The sequence below is a fragment of the Schistocerca gregaria genome, chromosome 5, assembly GCF_023897955.1.
Source record: "Schistocerca gregaria isolate iqSchGreg1 chromosome 5, iqSchGreg1.2, whole genome shotgun sequence".
In the NCBI taxonomy this organism is placed as follows: Eukaryota; Metazoa; Arthropoda; class Insecta; order Orthoptera; family Acrididae; genus Schistocerca; species Schistocerca gregaria.
The window spans coordinates 380,072,003-380,094,143 of NC_064924.1; the positions used below are offsets into that span (position 1 = coordinate 380,072,003).

At 39.8% G+C, this 22,141-nt stretch overlaps 1 protein-coding gene across 1 annotated transcript in view; it reads right to left on the reverse strand.

Annotated features, from left to right (window-relative positions):
* The window catches only part of LOC126271907 (cytochrome P450 6k1-like), a 33,524-nt gene extending 12,882 nt beyond the window's left edge, over nucleotides 1–20,642 (reverse strand). The window contains exons 1-3 of the mRNA XM_049974296.1: nucleotides 20,567–20,642; nucleotides 6,766–7,665; nucleotides 1,237–1,467 (exon numbers count right to left, since the gene is read on the reverse strand). Of these exons, the coding sequence (XP_049830253.1) occupies nucleotides 1,237–1,467; nucleotides 6,766–7,657 (1,123 nt within the window). The 5' untranslated portion in view covers nucleotides 7,658–7,665; nucleotides 20,567–20,642. The remainder of the gene's footprint in view (nucleotides 1–1,236; nucleotides 1,468–6,765; nucleotides 7,666–20,566) is intronic.
* Between the last annotated feature and the right edge of the window lie 1,499 nt (nucleotides 20,643–22,141).

The window sequence follows — 22,141 nt, forward strand, 5'->3', positions numbered from 1 at the left end:
TCATTGGCACCAAGGCAGAAGCGACTCTCATCGCTGAAGACGACACGTCTCCATTCGTCCCTCCATTGACGCCTGTCGCGACACCACTGGAGGCGGGCTGCACGATGTTGGGGCGTGAGCGGAAGACGGCCTAACGGTGTGCGGTACCATAGCCCAGCTTAATGGAGACGGTTGCGAATGGTCCTCGTCGATACCCCAGGAGCAACAGTGTCTCTAATTTGCTGGGAAGTGGCGGTGCGGTCCCCTACGGCACTGCGTAGGATCCTACGGTCTTGGCGTGCATCTGTGCGTCGCTGCGGTCCGGTCCCAGGTCGACGGGCACGTGCACCTTCCGCCGACCACTGGCGACAACATCGATGTACTGTGGAGACCTCACGCCCCACGTGTTGAGCAATTCGGCGGTACGTCCACCCGGCCTCCCGCATGCCCACTATACGCCCTCGCTCAAAGTCCGTCAACTGCACATACGGTTCACGTCCACGCTGTCGCGGCATGCTACCAGTGTTAAAGACTGCGATGGAGCTCCGTATGCCACGGCAAACTGGCTGACACTGACGGCGGCGGTGCACAAATGCTGCGCAGCTAGCGCCATTCGACGGCCAACACCGCGGTTCCTGGTGTGTGCGCTGTGCCGTGCGTGTGATCATTGCTTGTACAGCCCTCTCGCAGTGTCCGGAGCAAGTATGGTGGGTCTGACACACTGATGTCAATGTGTTCTTTTTTCCATTTCCAGGAGTGTATATGAAAATAAATACGAAAAGCAACAGTGTTGTTTATGGGTGTCACTAATCATTCTGTACCGAATTACGTCATAGTAAGTAAACAAAGAAGTTGGGTAATACTACTGAGTGTTTCGCTTAATTGTTTTCGAAGCTTATCATAAATTCCTAATTACAAGCTCGAAAACAATAAAATTACATATCTAATGTTTTGTTTGTATGTGGCTACGTGTCTGCTACACATTGAAATCCAAGGACTACGGCAGGACGCCGCTACAGACACAGAAGCGAAATATCACGGCACTGTGGCTTCCCATGTGCATCGGGGCTGCGGACATGTTCCAGAAAATAAACAAAGACATATTATGTAATTCTTTATTTAGAAATGATAATGAAAACTTTGTGAACACCCTCGTCGTAATTTAATCTCTCCCCTGTTAATGGCCTTAATGTGTTCAGAGCTCCACTGTAACTGTGATAATGTATGAACAGTAATAACCAAAAGCATATAACGTACCGTTCACCACCTTTTCCAAGTATGGCATCTCGGTCATAATAACTTCGTACGTCACATCACCGTTGGTCTTTTTCAGCATGTCATCAATTTCTTCTTGCAGTTTCTTCTGGATGTCCGGGTGTTTAGAGAGCTCGTACAGGCAGAAGCTTACGGTGGTGGAGGAAGTCTCGAACCCAGCGAGGAAGAACACCCACGCCTGCGCTGCCACCTCCTTAGTCGTCAGGGTCTTTTCTGTCAGGGACAAAGTGTGTTCGTAAAGAAACTGTAACATACATCGTAAACCAAATACTCTTACTATTACGAACTGTCTTCCTACTAGGAGTCAAGGGACGTTAGTATCTGAACATTTCCACCCTGTAAGCTTTAGTGAGTGGAAGTTGTGCTTCGAAATGTTCTTATATTATAACTAATTGTAATAGCAACAACAATAGCAGAAAATTTTACTGTAACCCATACTACCAGTAAATTCATACTATGGAGAAAATAAATTAAACGATTTATTGCAGCAAAATAGTCCTTGTAGTTATACATTAGATTACAATCATTTGAGAGTATATTTCAAGGATATATTGAGTGTCTGCATAATTCTTGGTAGTAGATTACATTCAGTGCAGGTATTATAACAGATTATCATTTGAACCATTTATTGCATAGTCTCTAATTGATCTGGTACTCTTGTTGCATATTTCTATATGGTATCTCTCACAAGACTGTCCACATAGTGTACACTTGTTGTATGTCGTATTTGCACAAATTTCATGGTGAAATCCGTGTACTGCGAGTCTTGTAAGTACGTGTTGCTTTTACTCTTTCCAATGTTTCTAAGTTCTTTTCATTTAGGTTTATCCATATGATTTCTATCCCATAAGCCAGTATCGGTATTATTTTTGATTTGAAGAGTGCCATAGCTGTGTCTAGATTTAGTGTTCTGATGGAGCTTATTTCGTTTATCGCTCTGATGGCTTGTGTCGCTTTCTCTGTTGTGTGTTCAGTGAAGGCACTTTGCGGACGGCTGGAGTGTTATCCCTAGATACTTGTAATCTTTTGTGATAGATATTTGCTTTCCTTGTATTGCAATTTTTGTCGTTTTTGGGATTTGCCCGCCTGGTCTGAATACCATCATTTCCGTCTTGTCGGTGTTGATTACGAACTTGATTTTCGTGCACCATTTTTCCACGTCTTCTATAGTCTTTTGTAGTTTCTTTAAGTTTTTTGAGCCTATCATAATGTCGTGATGGAGAAAATAAAGCACAGTCTTAAATAAGGTATACATTCATTTCTGCAGGATGTTTAGGTCCGTGTGTCTCTTACTCTCATATGAGGTAGTGTTAGTGTAAATTAAAAGAAAGTCCTGTGAGCGAATGCCTGACAAAAAAATTCTTGTTAAGTTACGAACCATTTTACTTGTTTCAAGAACTAAGTTGATAGCTTATTTCTCACGGTTGATTGTCTCTACGCCTAATCTCCAGACCGTGCTAATGTAAGTTACGATCGGATTCTGACAATCTATACCGATGCGAAATGCTGAACACCTGCAGTCCATAGATTGCATTTAACTGGTAGACTAGCAGAGTACCTATCGTTGCCCAGCTAAGTATTTATTCTGATCTCATATTTGTCGATACCCTCCTTTCCCCTTTCTGCCCATCACCTCCTCCGTCACTTCCTGCCCACCTACTCCACTCCCTCTCTGTCCACCTCCTCCACCCGCCACTCTCTGACCATCTTCCCCTCTTTTCTGTCTCTGTCCATCTCCTCCTCTCCCCTCTCTCTGTCCTCCGCCTCTTCTCTTTCTCTGTCCGTTTCCTCCTCTGCCCCTCTCTGTTCATCTACTTCTTCCCCCACTCCATGCCTTTCTACTCCTCGCCTGTCTCTGTCCATCTCCTCCTCTTTCCTGTCAATCCCATCACCCTCTCCTCTTCCTCTGTCATTTTCTCCTCTGTCTCTCTCCGTCCATCTCCTCCTCCCCCTCTTTCTCCACATTATCACGCTCACCCCAAGAGAAGGCTGGTGATTCTAAACCCTAGCTTCTAGATTATTACTAATTTGTTTAAATCCTTCCAAGGATTTAAGATAACTTTTTTACCCACGTCAGATATATTTCACATAAATGTAACATATTTCACATGTATTTGTACACATTTTTCTTTTGCATCTCTAGCGAGTTCAGCCCTGCAGTTTCACTTTCAGGCACCTTGTAGCTTGAACTTTGCGTCGTATAATGATGTAATTTTGCAGGTGCATCCAGTGGTATATATGGCTACTGTCTGCGAAATATGTCGTGAACAGGGTTTGTAGTAAAGAAGTAATAAATTAAAACGTCATACATACTGTAGCAGTTTTTCATGTATCTCTGTATCTGACGCCATATCTCTTGACTTATATGTCGTATAATGAGAGATTTTTCTAGGTACATTCAGTGTTTCAAACAGAATTAGTAACAACGATGTAATAAATTTAAACGTGTTGCATGATGCAGTCGTTTTTCATGCAACTCAGTGTTTATGGCGTCATATCTTCTGAAATGTGGTTCGTATAATGATATAATTGTGCTCATACATTCACAGGCATACGTGAAGAGGATCTAGAAAGTTTGTTGCGAATTCAGTTAGTAGGAAAGACAAAATAAATTAAAACGTCATGCTTTATGCTGCAGTTTCACTGCATGAACAACGAAAATGTAGAAAACAATAAACTTGTTTCCTTTCCCCGTTCTGTGGGAGTCGTCAGCGAGAAAAATTTTTTAGAGGTTTAGAATTATCTGTAAAGTTCGTTGCACGTCTCTAAGCGTTCTCATTCTAAAATACTGGATGATTAAATTATGGGTATTCACGACTGGTGGAGTGCACAGCTTTTTCACCCCCATCCCACCCCGTCCCATTTGATAGGTAGGTGGTTATTATCACCACACCGATGATTTACAAACGGTAAGTGATATGCGTACCAAGTTTGGATGAAATCGGTTTAGGAGGAGATGTGCAACATACATACATACATTCCTTTTTGTAACATGTGTGGATAAGGCGGGTTTGATGTGCAGTAGCCACATATGGTCAGATCCAAATCCTTGGTCTATTATGGAATCAAAGCATCATCAGATTCTATTTAGTATCAATGTGTTAGCGGCAAGACTGTCTGACTATGCTCGCAGGGCTGTGCACTTTAGCAGAATAATAACAATTGCTGTGTATCACCTATTTCTGCGTGGCAAATTACCTGCCCTATTGAAGAACATTTACTATGTACGAGGTGCATTCAAGTTCTAAGGCCTCCGATTTTTTTTCTCCGGACTGGAAAGAGATAGAAACATGTGTATTGTTCTAAAATGAGGCCGCGTTCATTGTCAATACGTCCCAGAGATGGCAGCACCGTACGGCAGATGGAATTTTATCGCCAGCGGCGAGAATGAGAACTGTTTTAAATACTTAAAATGGCGACGTTTTCCTTACTCGAACAGCGTGCAATCATTCGTTTTCTGAATTTGCGTGGTGTGAACCCAATTGAAATTCATCGACATTGAAGGAGACATGTGGTGATGGAGTTATGGATGTGTCGAAAGTGCGTTAGTGGGTGCGACAGTTTAATGAAGGCAGAACATCATGTGACAACAAATCGAAACAACCTCGGGCTCGCACAAGCCGGTCTGACGACATGATCGAGAACGTGGAGAGAATTGTTTTGGGGGATCGCCGAATGACTGTTGAACAGATCACCTCCAGAGTTGGCATTTCTGTGGGTTCTGTACACACAATCCTGCATGACGAGCTTAAAATGCGAACAGTGTCATCCAGGTGGGTGCCACGAATGCTGACGGACGACCACATGGCTGCCCGTTTGGCATGTTGCAAAGCAATGTTGACGCGCAACGACAGCATCAATGGGACATTCTTTTCGTCGGTTGTGACAATGGATGAGACGTGGATGCCATTTTTCAATCCAGAAACAAAGCGCCAGTCAGCTCAATGGAAGCACACAGCTTCACCGCCACCAAAAAAATTTCGAGTAACGGCCAGTGCTGAAAAAATGATGGTGTCCATGTTCTGGTACAGCGAGGGCGTAATCCTTACCCATTGCGTTCCAAAGGGCACTACGGTAACAGGTGCATTCTACGAAAATGTTTTGAAGAACAAATTCCTTCCTGCACTGCAATAAAAACGTCCGGGAAGGGCTGCGCGTGTGCTGTTTCACCAAGACAATGCACCCGCACATCGAGTTAACGTTACGCAACAGTTTCTTCGTGATAACAATTTTGAAGTGATTCCTCATGCTCCCTACTCACCTGACCTGGCTCCTAGTGACTTTTGTCTTTTTCCAACAATGAAAGACACTCTCCGTGGCCGCACATTCACCAGCCGTGCTGCTATTGCCTCAGCGATTTTCCAGTGGTCAAAACAGACTCCTAAAGAAGCCTTCGCCGCTGCCATGGAATCATGGCGTCAGCGTTGTGAAAAATGTGTACGTCTGCAGGGCGATTACGTCAGGAAGTACCACTGAGGTACAGGTCAGCTGGCAGTCTGTGTTTACACCCCAAATGTCTGTGCCTGTCTGTAGCCTCAGCTGAGAATGGCTCAGCAACGACACTAACGTCATAACAACACGAGACTGCGGTATCAGCCCTGATGCAACTCAGCCGCTGATTGAGGTTGTGTCATGTTGGGACTGCAATGTACGTAGTGGCAACAGGCATTCTACTGCAGTGCTTCACTGCTGCAGAGTCCAGGTGTCTAGGCCCATCTTCCAGCCACTTACAGATGAGGGCTCGAGCTTAAAATAAATTAGTAAAAGGGTTCTGCTACCTAAGAGTGGCCTCTGTCAGTCCATCTTACCCTACTCCACCAGACCATACCCACATCCTAAACATTCCCAAAATAACACTCTAGGGAAAATAAGATGGCAGCCACTGATGAATCAATACAGTGCATCATAAGACTAGACGTTCCACACAGTTGCTACCATTGAAGATTCTATATGGAGATCGCCAACGTAATTTATTCATCTACACATTCATAATGAAGAGCTTATGGATGTGGCAGTGAAGATGTAGCTGATAACATGAAGGTTGTCTATTGGTATTAACATCGCTTTTACAGTAGGAATTAGTCGTGGGTGAACAGATTTCGGAAACAGATATTATCCAAAAGAATTAGCACACATTAGAAAGTCACACACGATTAAATTCATTTGACTGCCAAGTTCTAAACTATGAGAGATAATCATTACAATTTTATTAGCGAACTGCAGTATGTAATGATGTGTTAAAATATCAAGGGCATTAAATCTCATGTCATTAAATGGGATCTTTGCGATGTGTGATGGAAATGAGAGCAGAACAATAATATCTTAATACAAAGACATATAAGATTAACAGCCTAGATAATTCCTTAAATTAACATTTCAATATTTAAAAAAATTGAAAACACTAATAAATACTAGTTATGTATAGTATTCTTCAACAGACTTGATAATTCCCTAAATTAAAGTTTCAGTACTTTTTTAAAAAAACCATGTGCACTAAGAAATAGGACTTACGTTCAGAATTTTTCCGCCCAGTGATTGAGAAGCTGTCATCCACGTATCCATTGTTCTTCAACTGAATCATCAACTGCAGGAAGTCCTTTCTTATGACCCCTGTCGCCTCTCGGTGTTTGACTGTGTCCCTGACGACCTTTGTGAAGTACTCTGTGATGTCCTTTGGTGTGAAGGCTATAGGCAAAAGTGTGCGTAGTTTTGGATTGGAGAATCCCAGCGCCTGAGTCAGGTATGTACGCAGAGATGGCTTGAAAAAGCGCCTGCCCCATTGCCGGAACTCCGCCTCGGGGTTGTGCTGGCTGTCAACGTCGATGCCGAAGGCGCAGGAGGCAATGACGTCAGTGGCATAGCGGGCAATCAGCTCGCGGACTTCCACAACACTGCCCGCAGGTGTGACGTCAGCCAGAATCTGCGCACAGTCGCGCACTATGCCGAACATGGCGCGCATTTTTCCCGACGTGAACGTGGGCGTCAGCTTCTGTCGCAGAGACCGCCACTTGGTTCCTCCGAGAAAGAAGAGGTGCGCCGTCAGGTGATCTGTCTCCTCGTCTACGTAGATGCCCCGGTCGGGAAAATAGTTGAAATCCTTCACCATGATCGTTTTGATCAGCTCTGGATCCCTCACAATGAGAAGAGGGTTGTTTAATGAGTAAATACCGACGACATCCTTGCCTTCTGCTTCGAAATAAATGTCTCTCAGATCCTCACCAGGGCTTTTTTTCATTAGCGCTGTGTTCCAGCCATTTCCCAGCGGGAAAAACGGCTCCAAATATGGCAGACCTTTTTTCTTCCAGTATGTGTAATTGATTTTAAATGTAACGTATAGTATTGCAAAAAACGTTGACAGAAGGGCCAACGCCTCAGTCACCCATGAGTCAAAGACAATAGCCATTTTGGTTCCTAGAGAAATAAGGAAACAGAACATTAGTATAACAGGATTGTATTCATCATAACACGTTAATATTTATTTCCTGGCTGCGCTGTTCATGCAGTCGACTGCTACAATGTAAAAGTAACAGTAAAATAGGCTGTTAATCGTATTCCAGTTGTGTGCTTGTAAATTAATATTATAAAACAGTTCACTTCCATTTGTAACTTTGAAATGACTACCACTGCGAAATATGGATAGTTTATGAGGTTTAAAGTGTCTTTACAATGCTGTCTGTCAGACAGCAGCCAGCGTGCGGTGGTTTCAGTGTAGATTCTGTCAGGAAAAATGATCTGGAAACCTTATTCGAATCCTACAATTTGATGTCAGTAATTAGCTTCACAACATCGGTGGATGAAGGGAGTAGGCCTCTATTTGATAATGTTTTCTTTGATGACAGACAAAGCAAGAAAATAACTATATTCTCAGAAATAAATGCTCTCTCTGATCAGGATGGGCAGTTATATAAGTAAAATAGTGTCTCACAATACAGATAATCGTCAGTGAAAATCAAAATAATTAATGATTACAGAAGAAATGTTTTTAAAAAAAGGTTATAAGAGATGATCCAGAATGAAAAATTAACCAAATGCTGACACAAAATTTAATCTACCTCATTATAAAGCCTTGTCATTATTTGGCGCAGCCTTTCACATGAACTAGTCAGAAAGGACTTTAAACAGCCATACAGAAAACCATGGATGACTACAGCTCAATACGTCGTGTGGAAAGAGAAGGAAAATGTTTTCATTTGCAACAACAAGTAACGATCCTACACTTGTAGCACATTACAAAACTTACTCAAAATTACTAAGAAAAGATCTTAAAAATTAAGAAACACACATATTATATCAGAATTAATTTATTCTCACGATAGGCTTAGAGCTATGTGGAATGTAATGAAATGTGAGCCAGGCAACAGGCCCTGGAACAGAGCACCATCACTACTGAATTAAATGGAATGGCTATAAATGATCAGGAAGAGGCAGCAGATATGTTTAACAATCATTTCTTAAATGTAGTAAAAAATACAGGGACAAACAGCACAAGAGAAAACTTACAGCTCTTTAAAGAGAATGCAACATTCGTATCATTCAATCATATGAATATCTCACAAACCTCACCTTCTGAAGTTATGAAAATAGCCACTCAAAAATAAAAGCTCATCTGTATTTGATGGAACCTTCATCAGGTTATTACTGATTTCTTCCCATATAGTAAGTACTGTATTATGTTAAATATGCAATGCTTCACTAACCCAAAGGATTTTTTTAGAGAAATTGAAATACGCCATTGTTAAAACCCTCCACAGCAAAAGTGATAGGAGAGATGTCAGAAACTACCAACCTATTACACTACTGAGATCCTTTTCCAAAAGTTTTAAGGAGGTGGGGTATTCTAGAATAGTATTCCACCTAAGCAAGAAAAATGTCTTCAATAAATCACTGTTCGGATTTCACAAGAGTTGCTCAAACGAGAATGACATTTACACAATCACTCACCAAATTTTGCTAGAAAGCACTGTTTGAAATGTTCTACGACCTATCTAGGGCATTTGGCTATGTGAATCAGAATATTCTACATAAATTGGGATTTTGTGGGATTGGTAGTATAGACAACCACAGGATAATGTCATAGCTAATGAAAAGAATACAGACAGTTGTACTTGGCAATTTAGTCAATGTAATCAGTAAACATTCTTCTAGCAGAGGAGGAATCACATATAGAGTTCCCCAAGCCTTAATCTGAGGTCCACTAAAGGCCTTAACATATGAAAATAGTCTTTTGTTTTAATACAAAAGAAACAGAATTTGTCTTTTTGGGAATGACAGTAGTATTGTAATCGCAAGGAATGATAAACAGAGTCCTTAAAAGTACCATTCAATAGTTTTCTGTGAATGGTCTCATTCTCAATTTCGAAACGATACAACAAATTCAGTTTTTTACACCTAAAGGTACTACACCTATGATAAGTGTAACACATGGTGACGAAATAATAAATAAGTGGAAACTTCCAAAATTTTAGCTGCAAAATTTTAGCTGCAAAATTTTAGCTGCTTATATCAGTGAGAATTTGAACTGGAAAAAACACTTTCTGGAACTCCTATAACAACTTTGTTCAGCCGCATTTGCACTGAGATTCATTGCAAATCCTGGGAAGAGACAAATCTGTAGGTTGATGTATTTTTTGTATTTTCTTTCAGTGGTATTATATGCAGTAACGTTCTGGGGTAACTCATCTTTAAGAAAGAAAGTCTTCATCGCTCAAAAACATGCTGTGTAAATATTATGTGGTGCTTGCTCACGATCATTTTGTAGACATCTGTTTAAGGATTCAGGGTACTAATAAATGGTGGAAAAACCGAAATTTTTTATGACTTTATTTAATTCTATAGTCTTTACTGATTACATTGATATATACATTATAGGGTTTCACTGGAGACTTACTTACATAAACCAAATTTTAAAGTTATGGTCATTGTAACATTATGTGATTGCCTTATCATTTTAAATCATTCACTAATCGACCAGTCGCTCGGCAACAGCTACAGTTAGCAAATAATGTTGCGAGAATGTAAAAGGTGAACGACCTGTGACGTAACTTGTTTATTGTCGAAGCGCCGTCTGAGATGCAGTGAGTTACTTACTTTGAAAAACCGCGGCGCGAGAAACGGACAGAAGAGCACTTTTACACATTCTTTTGATGTACGAGATATTCTCGATTAACAGTTACTCAGTTACTCATTTTTCTTCTTCTCTTGTGTCTTGTAACTTGAGTCGGACGCGCATGTCTCGCCGTCGTATTATTATCGTTAAATATAATATCATTTTAGTGTTAAATAAAAGTGCAAGACTAAAAGTGCAATACTGCATAGCAGTAAATTTAATGTGCGACGCGTGTGTGAAAACGCCAAAGGAATTATTTTCATTACTAGAAGAGAAGGTCCAGTCAAATCGGCATCCATGTTAAATCCTTCATTGCAGTGAAAGTTCATCTATTAATTGCCATAAATTTAGAGTTAAATGGAACTGGTGTATGTACTATTTATTTAATATAGAATCTATGTCTCACTACTTCATGAAGTTATTTAATTTTCTTTATGTTTCTGCCAAATAGACAGTTCACAGTCACGAATTCTTTTGTCGAAATCGGACGGAAGTTGTATGCTATCGAAATACTTTCTCCGCACCATATTCTACTGGTAAATGCATGATAAACTACGGTCCCTTAGGAAATTGATGTTGAGCTATCCAAAAATAATTATATTTTGAATAGGCATTTACTCTCCTCTGCAATGCAACTTCCGACTGATCAGACGATCCAACAAGAAACAGCCGCACTTGGTCGGCGTTCGCAAATATATTTCCACCGCTGATTATAGCTATATGTTACAGCACGAAACTAAACATATTGTTATAATTCGCGATTACGAACGGGGAAATTTATAAGTGTATGCTTATGTATACAAATTACGTAAACATATCGTTATAATTGGCGCCCGAACAAGGACGCGAATTAAAAAAAAAGAACTCAAAGGAATAAAAATTTATATAAGATACACCTTGTGGGACTATTCATAAAGAATTGTAGCTAATCTTGTGCTTTTTATTTGTTACATGGCATCAAAATCATCCAATAAAATTTCCATTGAGCGAAAGAAACGAGATATTCAGAGTAAATTACGAAAGAGAGTTTTTCTTTTTGGAACCGAATTTGTGCGAAAATCTAGTTGCAACGCCCAAGGCAGTCATCAGCAACGTAAGTTAAAATTTCGTTACCCGTAGCCAAGCTTCCTTACTTTCAGCCGACATTAATCAGTTTGTGACGATCTTTAGTAGTTGCAGTAAAATCTGCTTTCAAGTCAGTAGATGTATTTAGTAGATTGGTAATTTCTTCAAGTATTTTTTTACATTCCATTGTTGTGTATTGCATATCATTTGTTTTCAAATGTCCGCTGCCTGTTCACGGAGCTGACCAGCCTTAGTTTTAATTTATTTTGAACAGTGTGCAGCCATACTTTCTTTACGGTCCGGAATAGTCTCTTGTTCTCGTGACGTGCAACTCCCGACATTCCGATCTTGTGACGTAGCAGTGACAACCGACTCGCAACCTATAAATTACATCTCTGTCGACAGCTGACTGCCGTAGCTCAAACGAACTTCATTGACTTACTGTTTGTAAATAAGTGAGTTATGGCAGACGATAAAATGTCATCACTAGATTCAAATGAACAGAATGAAACGAGTGAAGTGTCGCGTCGCTTACGGTCCTGCACGATAATTAGTAGGGCTGAGACATCAATTGTAGAAAGTGAAGTGGGAAATCTTATGGACTTTGGTGCCTCACACCATAATGTTACCGGTACTGAACTAGACAATGCCAGCATAGTTTCTCCCACTAGTAGTCGTAGCAATATACCGGTTACAAGGGAGGCAGGTGAAAGACGATGTATTCAAACAGCTACTGAGTCAAAAAGTCAAATGATGCAGGACGGAAATCGCCAATTGAAAGAGGAAAATCGCCAAATGGTGAATTCCATTAAAAATGATTTGAAAGACGAAAATCGTCAAATGAAAGAGAAAAATAGACAAATGTTAGCCTCGCTTGAAGATAAACTTTCTACCGTAATTGAAGATAAACTTTCTACAGTAAGCGAAGAAATAAAAACTGTTAGAGAAAACGTAGCCAAAGAAGTAGCAAAGCAAGTTAAGGATGCTGTTTCTCAAATGCGAAGTGAAATAATTTTCGAACTGATGACACTTTAGTTACCATGCAAAGCGAGACAGCTGACATCCGAAACGCAACCAAGAATCTTGGCTCATCCGTAACCACGGTTAATCACAGATTAGACAGAACAACTACGCAGGTAAAAAAACTAACCGAGGGAATGTCAAATTTGACTCTGGAAACTGAAACGAAAGTAAAGGAGAGGCTAGATAGTCATGAGAAAGAATTCAGAGAAAAGTATGAGAACTGGATTGTTGGAAAGGACAAATTTGTCGAAGATAAAGTTAACAAAGACCTAGTAGAGACTGTGAAAGCAACCACTCTTGGTATCTTGTCAGATCCTGGAAGCTCCGGAGATACTGTAATGTCTGAACTCGGTAGCATTAAGCGTACCCTTCAGCAAGAATGGCCAAATTGGAAGCAAGAGGTAACGGAACAGTTAAATAACATGGAGGCACAAGTGAGTAGTAGTTCCCGAATACAGAGACCGAATTATCCTAACTCTAAAGCCTCAGAGGAAGAAGATGAATTATTTCAGCAATTCCGAATACCTGTTGTATCTAATGAACACACTTCACCACCACATATTCCAGTTAGTCACCGAAACCAAGAATTTGACTTAGTAGAAAAAATGATGAAGGAAGAAAGCATGATAAAGCATCGAGTTTTTCAAACCTTTAACCCGGAAAAACGAAATATTCACCCAACTGTTTTTCTTCGTCGATTCTCTGGTATTTTTCCAAATTCGTGGACTGATAGAGAGCGTATCCAATTTGTTACCGGATATATAGGTGGAGAATCGGCAATATGGGGAACCGAAATGGTTGATATGTGTAGAACATATGAGGAGTTTGAGCTCTGTTTCCTCAGAAAATTTTGGAGTGAAGGTTTTCAGAAGCGCCTTCGTAAAGAAGTCTATAATGCAGAATAATTTGACCCCAGGAATAGTAGCCTGAGAAAGTACTTCGAAAAATATCTTGGCAAAATCAGGTACTGGGATAACTCTATTAATAGTAAAGATGTAATTATGATTCTCAAGTCTAAATTACCGATATCGATTTGAGAAAAGCTGATAGCCATACCAGATGATGATACAGATACCTTTCTGTCGATATTAGATTCCCTAGACCTGATCTATGAGGACATAAGAGCTAACAAATCGCGGAATACTCCCCACAATTCTTGGCCTCAACATTACGAGAGTAACGGCTTTGAAAAGCCAGGGGATGGTTACAAAAATAGTAACGATTGGCAAAACGGAAATAAAGGCAATGGGTATCCGCACAAAAGGAACAGACATAATCAACACAACCGATTCAATCCCGTGTATAACACGACTGGTAACCAGTACGGCAACCAACCGTACAAGCAGAAGTTTGGAAATGGTTTCAGTCAAAAAGGTTGGCAACAGCAGAGCGGATCGCAATGGAATGCACCCTACTCGCGCAGCCATCACTCAGATGAGGGGCAGCAACAAACAGCTGATAACGCCCACTCATACCAATGCAACTCCGCGCCTAGTAAAAATCAAGCGCAGGGAATGTACAGAAACACACAGTTTAACGGCAAACCACAGTGTGAAGGTGGATTTCACAGTAACAATTCCGGAAATCATAATAGTAATAAAATCTTCAGACCCCGCGAAGGCATTACAATCCCCCTGCATTTACGCAAACGCGGAAGACAGTAACACGTATTGGACACCAGAACAAACGCAGCAACATTTTGACACAAGGTTTGTGCATAACAGTAATTTTGTTCATCAGTGTTCTCATAATGTCAGATTGGTTGAACTTTCTAATGATGAAGGCCAATCAAAACCACACAAACAGGGATACTAAGTTCAGCATCTGAAAGCTCCCTAAGTGATGCTGTGAGACAGAATGGGGGTGACCACTTCGACGGAGAGACTAACCATGACACACTTGTACTGAGATACAATGACGGGATTGACATGAGACAAGAATTATTACAAGAGAAAGAGACGACTGACGGTGATGAACCGATAGATCGCCAAGTGCAGACTATGACAAAACTTCCTATAGCTGGAATTTTGACGACTGTAATCCTAGATACAGGTGCAAATATTAATGCTATGCCCTTATGTTTCTATAAGCAAACTAGTACATTAATTAAAATTCCAACCTTACCAGTCCAAGAATGTTCAATTACAGCAGCCATCGGCTCCCAGACACAAAAGGTCTGTATACAAGCTTGGGTACCACTGGAGATTCAATCAATACCCATCAAATGTATTTTCCTCGTTGTCAAGAATTTGGCAGTGCCGTGTCTCTTGGGAATGGATTTTCTACGACGATATAGATCCCGAATAGATCTTTATGCAGGCATTTGCACACTGTTAGTTGCTAGAAACACACTTTAAACCATCGTTTCTCTTACGCAAAAATCGAAAATGTCAAAGTCTTTTTGAGGGACCTTGCGAGATCCTTCGTATACCGCACACCGGTTGTTATCTAATTTCTGATCCCGCAAATGGAAAAATAAAAGGGTTATACCATCATTCTGATCTTAAAAAGTATCATGATACAGAATATGTCAAAAGGAAAGCTTTGTAAAGGCAAGAGAAGGTTAGCCGCTAGTGACTAAGTGACAACTGACTTCGTTAAAAAAAATGCTTAGAATAAATTACACGACAGTGAGTCTATCTTGCTATGCAGCAGAGAATTTAAAATATGTTATCTTGAGCCATAAATTAAGTACAGACAAGCTGATAAATGAAAAAAATTCTTGTTTAACAAAGAAAGTGATTAACTCCTAGAACTCTAGTTTTAAGTTTTAGTTTTAAGGAGATAATATTTAAGAGAGAAAAATGAAATATAAAGCGAAGGATGTGCCTAACAAGCCGGCTTCTGTGATATGAAGGGTCGCTTGACAATTATTGGTTCGTGATCCCACTAAAAAGGAAACCAAGTAACTAGTTCCTAAGTCAGCTATGTCTAGATTAAGTTCTAATGTACATAGAAATTTGGAACAGGTTCATCTCTGCATTAAAATAACGTAATGTTTACGAAGCATGTGAGTTACTTGAAAATACCAACATGACCACGAAAGCGCTATCCTTCAGCTAGATAAACAAAGTAGCATTAATTGTAATTGGGCAATAGGCAGGTCAGCTACATTCAAAGCCATAAGTGAAGTAAATACCAAGTATAAGAGCGTAAGTGACAAGGGCAATGCAATGATGACTTAAGGTCATATATAGAGGTCAATGCAGTGTAGCGCAAGCAGGCGTCAAGAAGAGAATAAATTGATAATGAAACCGCCGGAAAAACAACGCAACTAGTTCCTGGTTTGAGCGCGTACGCAGACGTACGGCGCAAAAGAAAATTAATTTTAAAGTCATAAGGAACAAGGAGTTGTTTGCTAGATTTCTTCTTCTATGTACTATTATATCTATGTCTTTCTTCTGAATTTGTGTAAATATCCTAACCCGGCTAAACCTGTCCCGTAGACTTGACGTCACAGATTGAGAAATGCGATTGACGTAGAAGGCTGGTTTGGCATACGAATTTCAAAAGGAAACGCTTGAACGAAATCGGGATAAGCTAGTTTTGAAATATCTTTATTTTTCCTTTTAAAGTCAATCCGAGACGCAAACCGAGATCGCGAAAAGGAATTTGAATATTTTCTTGAATGGTGTTTTGTTCTCATGCGAGAGGGCGGTCAAATGTGACTCATTGATCCTCACATCTAGTAAAAAGGAAATTTTTGTTGAAATGACAGTGATAACTTCAATGAATCTAATGAATAGAAAAAACGATTCAAATGAATTAAAATAATAATAATATTTGATAACAGATCGGAGAAACTAATGTATTGTGACTGTGAACTAAAAGCATAATTAGTCTTAGAGAAAGATATTGAACAATGTAAAGCGAAATGTTAAGGTAGTTACCAACAAAGCAACAGAAATTGAAATGGACATGATAATCGAAGCTCTCAATTAGCAAGCTACAAAGTGAGACAAACTATTTGAGTATAAACTGTAAAAAATTTGTGTACATAGTAATGTATAAGTGACGGCTTAAAATGCTCTGGAAGTCTGCCACAGACACAAAGCAATGCTTCGTTGTTATAAGTAAGTGATAATTTCATTCACGATGAAGATAAAAAGTGTTAAACGTGCAGATAGGCCGACGGACAGTGATAGCCCGGTTGTGTAACCGAAGGCGGTGATGTGATTACGTGCAGTGCATCGGAAACCAAGTGTGTTAGCTGCTTTGCAAAGTGCGAGCGCTAGCCTACCTTAAAATCTTCAAAATCGGCTGGAAAACGTGGAGGCAGGGATCGTTTCAATGGAGTCTCTGTCCCTGGTAATCATCCCTCCGCACCAGCTCAGCAAACCACAAAATACTACAAAATACTACAACAAGCTGAAATACCGCGTGGAGGCTAGTTAGCGCCTCGAGTTGCGATTCCGCTCTAACAATCAGTCTGTGCCAACGTCCATCGACGCAACAAATGAGTTAAATTTAAAGTGATGTACCATCACAGCACTCCCGCTGTACTTCGACGAAACGGCCAAAATAAAAGACTCTTATATGAGTTCACAACATATCACATACTATGCTAATGTTATATCCCAGGAATAAAATGCGAACAACCAAACCACACGCGAATAGTGACAAAGTCAAATTCCTATGAATCCCAAGTCCTAAAATTAGATTTAAGCTTAGTTCTTAGACTAATGGGTATTTATATTTTTTGTTACATGTAACGTTTGTGATTCTCGCGAGTGATTCTCGCCCGCCAGAGGTAATGAAAAATTTTCTACTCGGAGAACGCAAAGTAGCGATCCAACTTCTCAAGGGCTAAGCTTCACCTGTAGAAGAATCAAATTTTAACTTATCTGTCAAATACAGAAACAACGAAAGCGTAAAAATCATGACAACTAGTAAGCAATGGAAAATTGACACGTGTGAGAAATGCCATGTGTGAGAATTATATGTGTATAAAAAGATGAATCTTATGTGTTTTCTTTCAGGAGCAATGAGCCTATGAACTCTGGACAATAACTTTAGGCCACAAAGATGGTCGTTATGAACTCTGCAAAAAAAAAAAAAAAAAAGACTGTAATGAGTATAATGTATAATCTCCATTGCAAACTTCGTAGATTTACTGTCTTAGTTTTTAAATTTTTTGTTTATCTTTACCTTAAGAACTGTCTTAGTCTATGAATGAGAGATCACCGTATTTATGTAATCCTAATAATCAAATAACAGGAATACTGTGTTTGATCAATGTAAATCTGTAATGTACTCAATCCCATAACGTTAACGACGGCATGTGAATCTTGGTAATCTCCTTGATTTCCAAGATTCCCATGGAAGGCAATGTAACATTATGTGATTGCTTTATCATTTTAAATCATTCACTAATCGACCAGTCGCTCGGCAACAGCTACAGTTAGCAAATAATGTTGCGAGAATGTAAAAGGTGAACGACCTGTGACGTAACTTGTTTATTGTCGAAGCGCCGTCTGAGATGCAGTGAGTTACTTACTTTGAAAAACCGCGGCGCGAGAAACGGACAGAAGAGCACTTTTACACATTCTTTTGATGTACGAGATATTCTCGATTAACAGTTACTCAGTTACTCATTTTTCTTCTTCTCTTGTCTCTTGTAACTTGAGTCGGACGCGCATGTCTTGCCGTCGTATTATTATCGTTAAATATAATATCATTTTAGTGTTAAGTAAAAGTGCAATACTAAAAGTGCAATATGCATAGCAGTAAATTTATTGTGCGACGTGTGTGTGAAAACGCCAAAGGAATTATTTTCATTACTAGAAGAGAAGGTCCAGTCAAATCGGCATCCATGTTAAATCCTTCATTGCAGTGAAAGTTCATCTACTAATTGCCATAAATTTAGAGTTAAATGGAACTGGTGTATGGACTATTTATTTAATATAGAATCTATGTCTCACTACTTCATGAAGTTATTTAATTTTCTTTTATGTTTCTGCCAAATAGACAGTTCACAGTCACGAATTCTTTCGTCGAAATCGGATGGAAGTTGTATGCGGCGAAATACTTTCTCATGCATGATAAACTACGGTTCCTTAGGAAATTCATGTTGAGCTATCCAAAAATAATTATATTTTGAATAGGCATTTACTCTCCTCTGCAATGCAACTTCCGACTGATCAGACGATCCAACAAGAAACAGCCGCACTTGGTCTGCGTTCGCAAATATATTTCCACCGCTGATTATAGCTATATGTTACAGCACAAAAGTAAACATATTGTTATAATTAGCGACTACGAACGGGGACATTTATAACTGTATGTATACACATTACGTAAACATATCGTTATATCATGTATGCCACCACGGCCCCTTTATTTCTGTTACAAAAACCAGCATTATTTCGAAAAGAACTTTAAACCTTCTGTTTCCAGTGATTATACGTATGATACATTGTATATGTTGGTAACAGTGCAGGTTTCCAGTGTCAGTAAATGATTATTTCTGCTAGTATTTACTTTTGTTTCGCTGAAGCAGTTTGTTCATGTGTTACTGTATGTTTGTTGCTCAAGTGCTACATATATTTGTGGAAGTACATATCCTTTAGTGGGTAATAAATACGAACTATGCCATGCACCAAGAAATTCAATAAAAGCAAATTCCGTAGTAACTAGTTCACAAACAAAGCAAGCCACACTGATGAAAGTAACCTATGTATCAGTTCTTCAGGGAAGAAACTCCTACTAAATTCCTTTGTTACTGTTTGCATCCCTTTTACTGCATACTCTCTCTTCATCCCTCAGACCACAGATGAAATGTTCTCAGGTCTTCGCATAGGATGCATTTTTACCAGCGAAGCTTTTTTCTGTGTTTGACTGACAAAGCGCTGAGTCAGTGCCAAGGAGAACTGCTCTAACTCTAGCCTCATTCGTTTCACACGCAGCACGCTGCTTCTCTCGCGTATATGCTTGTATCTGTCACCAACATAAATAGTATAAATACAACTCCAGCATTTTTTTCAGCTGAATTTAGGTCTGTTGGTAGGAAGTATACCATTTTGTTGTCCGGGTCCGTCAGAATCTAAGTTAGGCGAGCGTATAATTTCTCACACCTTTTCAGATCGTTGACTGAACAAACCATATGCGCTTCCCAGTACACAGTTCTTTCGCGTTTTTATCAAGCTGATGAAGGAAAATATTTGAAAAATATTGCATAACGAAGGCATAGTTTTAATGCACCACAAACTGAAATAAGCAATTAAACTTGTAAAAGAATAATACTGTGAATCAACAGTTCGTAATGACTAACATAACAAGCTGTTCTTACATAAACACACGACTAATATTCCATATTATTTACGGTAACAATGTGCTAACCCCCCCCCCCCCCCCCCCCTCACGAGGCACAATAACAAGAAGAGGGCTGAAACTTTAGTCGATCTCTACGACGGCGAACTGCTTTGCACCAAAGGAAAGTTTCTGAAATTGTTCTGTGAGTACGCAGAAACTTATTAGCTATAAATGAAAACGGGTGGAATCGGTGAGAGTGGCGGAGCCATTGTACCACAAATTTCATCGTTACTTGTAGCCAGTTTCAGTATAATATTTTACCCATTAGATATAAGGACGCATGACAAAGAGATTTTCTACCACCCTGTCAGTTTGGCTGCTTTCAGAAATGTTTTTAAGGCGGAAGAGAAAAATGACGTTTTGCTAGATCTATAGTTCCAGACTTTTAATAAAAATAAAATGCTTTGCAGAATATGTGCCGCAAATATCGCCGTACGAAAAGAACTATATTGATCCTGCGTACTGGTATTCGATTACTTACAATGCCTCAGCGGGAAACATGAGTGCGTTAATTCTCGCTAACAGCTAAGAAAAGCATTTTTACTCTGTTATCACAACTGAACAAGATAAAATGGGACGTTTTATGACAAACCATAATAGCTGTATGATAGCGCACTGTAGTTCTGCATGTTACTCGTTAGTTGACAATGTGAATTAATGTTTAAACTACGCATCTGTTTTAAGTTGATGGGTATTTATGCGCTGTCGTTTATTTACTACAAGCGAGAGGAAATTTGCGAGTACGGAATGTTATCGGTCACAGAATGAAAACTGCAAACTATGCCAATAGGATAGAGCAATACTTGCCTGCTGCTGACCCAGTTGCTGCCGCGGAACTCTGTACGATATATTCTGTGCGCTGCTTATATATGCGGCTGAAGGTTACAGTTTCGCGAGTCATGTCCCCTCCTGACTACTCACGAGATAAAGAGATGTGCGTGCGTTGCGAATACTAAAAGGCTTACATCTGTGTACAGTAGACGTTTTCTGTAGCTGTCTGACAGAGATATCAAACGACGTTACTGACGATTCGTCACATTTGAATACAGTAACCAACACGTTTTACAGAAAGACGTGCGTGTCTTCTGTCATGTCGCACATCCACATCTGAACTCCACATGATGTACTACCTATTCCACTAACAGATTATGCGCGAGAAGAAATATCACAAGTACCCTCATTCTCAACATTTCGAGAGTCCACATTCGAACATAAAAGAAACCTTTGTTCCCAGTTTCTGAAGCACGAGGTGAAAGGCGTAATCCGTGCCTTCACTCGTTTTGGTTCGTGGGCTCTGGGAATACAGAGTCGTTCTAGTACCGCCTCCCTATGAAGCTTGTTGGACAAGTCTTCTTCGATCTAGCACTTACGAAGAAGACTCGTAACGTAGAGCGCAGCTCTTCTTCGAATCTTCGTTAGACCGTTAATCCTACTTGATTTGAGTCTCAGATCCCTGAATAACATTGACGAATTACAAGAACGAGCGACAGGTAGGCGATCTTTTTCGTGGATGAGTTTGTCTTCCTTATGACTCTTCTCATCGTCTATCTTCTCCAGCACTAGATTTATGTGATCTCTCTACAGGTACGATATTACGCCAGTATTCAGTCTTCTCCAATTACAAAACCTCAGATCGATGTATAAGACGCAGAAGCAGAATGACGAAATGTTAGGCTTTAAATTTTACTCCTACACGCACATTGCTACGTCAGGGAACTTACGTAAAGGAATGGAACAGCAGTTTGTTTTTGTCGGAATAATGGGCGCAAAAGGTCCAGTATCACTAAATTTATTCCCACATTCATTATTCTAGACTGAACCTGGAATTGTGAAATGATGCTTCAGACTGGTGTTATAGCCGTTTGAAAGTCATCCACAGTTTTCACCTTATGCCCTTCCTCCTATATATATACACACAACCGCACTGCAATCTCTTCTTAGCAAGAGGTCTGCTTTTCCTTCATTATAAACGGATAGTGTATTATAATTAGGGCATAAACAAAACTTTGAAGTTTATGTTCACATATAAATCAAACCTACATGTGCTAAAACTAAACCTTGTTGTTAGAATCATCCTTAGAATGCGCAGTGAAGATAGCTTCTCTTCACTTTCTTAGGTACAGCATGGGCACAACAGTATCCAAATACTCCCTTGATCACTCCTCTGTATTAATATTTATAATTTGCTATCAACGGACAAGTAGCCGAGGAATAGCCTCGACAATTCTTACGACGTTTTAGTTTGACTGATTTTAAAATGTTATGAACTCTTCGCCATGACATAGATAGATCTTGCAAACAAAATATAGAGTGAGGGCATCTCAATTCCTTTAGATGTAACCATTCGTCATTAGACCACGTAGTAGTCTACACATAATATTA